General features: G+C 52.1%; 1 protein-coding gene across 1 annotated transcript in view; it reads left to right on the plus strand.

Moving 5' to 3' along the window:
* Positions 1 to 344: 344 nt before the first annotated feature.
* The window catches only part of LOC104160287 (paired box protein Pax-5-like), a gene marked incomplete at both ends in the record, with an annotated part of 11,070 nt that continues 8,454 nt past the window's right edge, over positions 345 to 2,960 (plus strand). The window contains one exon of the mRNA XM_009698382.1: positions 345 to 510. Coding sequence (XP_009696684.1) covers positions 345 to 510 — 166 coding nt within the window. The remainder of the gene's footprint in view (positions 511 to 2,960) is intronic.

The raw sequence follows: 2,960 nt of genomic DNA on the forward strand, positions 1-2,960 counted from the left end.
CTGTGGGCCGATTTTGGCCACTGGCTTCGGGAGGAGGGTGGCCCGCGTCCAGGGAGCGGGGCAGCGCCGCGTGGTTTCCCGTGGCCGTATTCCCACAGGGAGCCACCCCTGCCTTCAGGCGGGTGCATCCTTCCCTCTGGCAAGTGGCATTGCGGCATCACAGGCGGCGTGGCCGTGACCCCGCGGCGCCCAGGGAAAAGCAGCTGGAGGCTGGACCGATGCTGGGGAGGCGATGCCCAGCGCTGGGGAGTGCTGGGGCTGGGGGATCTGCCTTGCAGAAATGTCCAAAACTCTCACACAGCTCTTCTTCTGCTGCCCTTCTCCCCCTCCCCTGTGTGTTTCAGGACATGGAGGCGTGAATCAGCTGGGGGGTGTTTTTGTGAACGGCCGCCCCCTCCCAGATGTCGTTCGCCAAAGGATCGTGGAGCTCGCCCACCAAGGGGTCCGGCCGTGTGACATCTCCCGGCAGCTCCGCGTCAGCCACGGCTGCGTCAGCAAAATACTTGGCAGGTAAAGGGGGGATGACGGATCCTTCTGTGTCCGTCAAGAGAAAAGTGTCAGTGCTGGTCCCTGAATTGAAGGCTGCAGACACATGGAGAATGGTAGAAACTTCAGGAAATCAGTCCGGTGAGCACTGGGGCTTCCTGACCGCTCATGGTTTTATACGCCTGATGCGGGAAAAAAGTGCCACTGTTCCTGTGTCTGGTTTGCCCCTTTCGCAGCTTCTTATGGGTAATTTGAACACGCAAAGTGCCAAATGCCGTGTGGGGTGTGTTTGCAGTATGTGTGGCATAAATCCTGCACCTGTCTTTTCTGAACAAGTAGGGAAATCCGGGAGTCATTTTCAGTAAAATGCAAAACAAGTAAAATTTCTGGAAGTTGCTCGCTTTGCTTTCCGAAGACGGCCCTGTTTCAGCAATAATCTCGTTACATATTGCATCAACATTGCCGTGCCATTCAGTCACACAGGCTATTCTGCAGTCTGTCCCACTGTTTAATTCAACGTCTTTTTGTACTCTTGTGCTGGAATGCATTCTTAGTTAGAGCACAGGATACCGTACGTAGCTATTAACCATCTTGATTTTGGCTCTTTTGGGAGTACATTCTGTTCAGGCTGGAGCTGCTCGGACCACTGTGGCAACAGGAAATTAAACTCCAAGCTCTCATAATTTCCTGATTTAGTTTTAAAATTTGACATCGATTCAGGCCGAAAATACCATCTTTGCTTCTTTGTATCTTGTGAATGAATCTGAACATAATTTGTGTAAATTACAGTGTTAGAAAGGTTTTGGACCCTGGGTATTCTGAGGTATTTGGGCAACTTATATTAAGGAAAACATTTTTTTTTTTTTTTTTCTTAGAATTTGTTTTTCTTGGTAACCTGGAAAAGTTAATTCCTCAACTATTTACTAAACTGTCACAGGTAACGTCATTGTTTAGAATTTTACCATTTTTATTTTTACCATCTTTTTCTTTCCCAGTTTTTAGCCAATTTGCGTTCCTGGACATAGCATAACTGCAAGGACTGTTAGGGCAATGTTTTTTTTTGCAGTATCGCGCCAGGGATCTGCTTGGATTAGCAGCATTTATGATCTGTCAGTGGCCAGTTCAGTGTTCAGACTCAGGCTGACTTGGCGCGGTCGCAGGCCCTGGCTTTTGTAGCTCTTCCCGCTCCTTTTCCCCTCTTGCCTATGCTCGCTTTAACGGGCAAACAGCATCTCCACGGCCCCGCGTGGCGTGCTTTTAGCAAGCCGCACGAGCCAGCGTGCAGGTTACGCTCAGCATCCCTGCTTTTTCTCTTACGCCTTCGTTGCAGGGAGCTACATTCCCCCGCAAGCTACCCGCGTTCCTGCCGGTGTCGGTTTGAGGAGATCCATGCCTTTACTGTTTTAGGGAGGAAAACTTTCCATGGGCTTTGTCTGAGACCTGCTTACCCATCATGGGCTGCTTCGCTCGGTTATTGCGTTGTTGCATCTGCTGCCGGCACGGGCTCCTGCGCCCAGCCTGGCTGGCGCGGTTTGGCCGGGGATGCTCTCTGCTGCGGCAGAGTTGCCACCAGTTCCCACCAGGACCAACGCACAGCTAAGGAACGGGCCGTTTATTTACCTACCAGGCGAGTGTCTGACAGTTTTACTTGTGATAGTTCGAATAGATTTACTGTTAGATATATTTGCACTATAGAGCTAAGAGTGAGGCTCCCGAGCTTTGTCATTAAAGTTGTCAACACTAAATTGGAATTTCATAGCTCATTATTTTCATAACTAATAATTACAGTGGGTAAAATGTCACTGTAATTGCAACTCTGTGTGCGTGTATGTTTTTTCATGTGCGTCTGTGTGTGTGGAAAACGGGAATCCTTGTGATAAACCCTTACATTTGGAGTTTTATCGTGGGAATCTGTCAGTCCTCGGTACAGCCTTAAAAAACATCCAGAGGCAAGGAACGAGCAGTTGCAGTGCAAATGAACCTCTCGCCCCTCGGAGGAGGGTACCACAGGGCCGCCCAGTCTTCACCTGCGTTGGCGACTTGCCGGGAGCAAAAGGCCTGGACCTGATGTGCATAAAATGAAGCCGACTGCAGCCGTCCTCGCCTTTAAAATGGAGACGGGAGTCAGGGATGCCCGTGCTGTGCAGCCCGCAGGCCCTTTGCCTGCGCCCGGGTTCGTTGCTCGGGCGAAGAGGAGAGAGGTGTCAGCGGCATCGCTGGGCGAGAGCCGTCCCCTGTCGCAGCGAGCTCTGCCGGCTGCCTGGGGAAAAGGGTCTGGGCCCAATCCTGCACCCTCTTGTCTGAGGCGAGTCTTTCTATTGACGTGTGCGTGTCTTTGCAGGGCTCGAGGTGGTGAGGGCGGGAGGGTAGGCAGCGGTTAGAGGATTTGGGAGTGGAGGTCTTGCTGTCCAGAGGGCACCAGGGCTTTGTCGCCCGGTGAGCTCACCGGTGCCGCAGCGTCGTGGCGGCGAGGG

This window comes from Cariama cristata, unplaced genomic scaffold (assembly GCF_000690535.1).
Source record: "Cariama cristata isolate BGI_N322 unplaced genomic scaffold, ASM69053v1 scaffold26750, whole genome shotgun sequence".
NCBI lineage: Eukaryota > Metazoa > Chordata > Aves > Cariamiformes > Cariamidae > Cariama > Cariama cristata.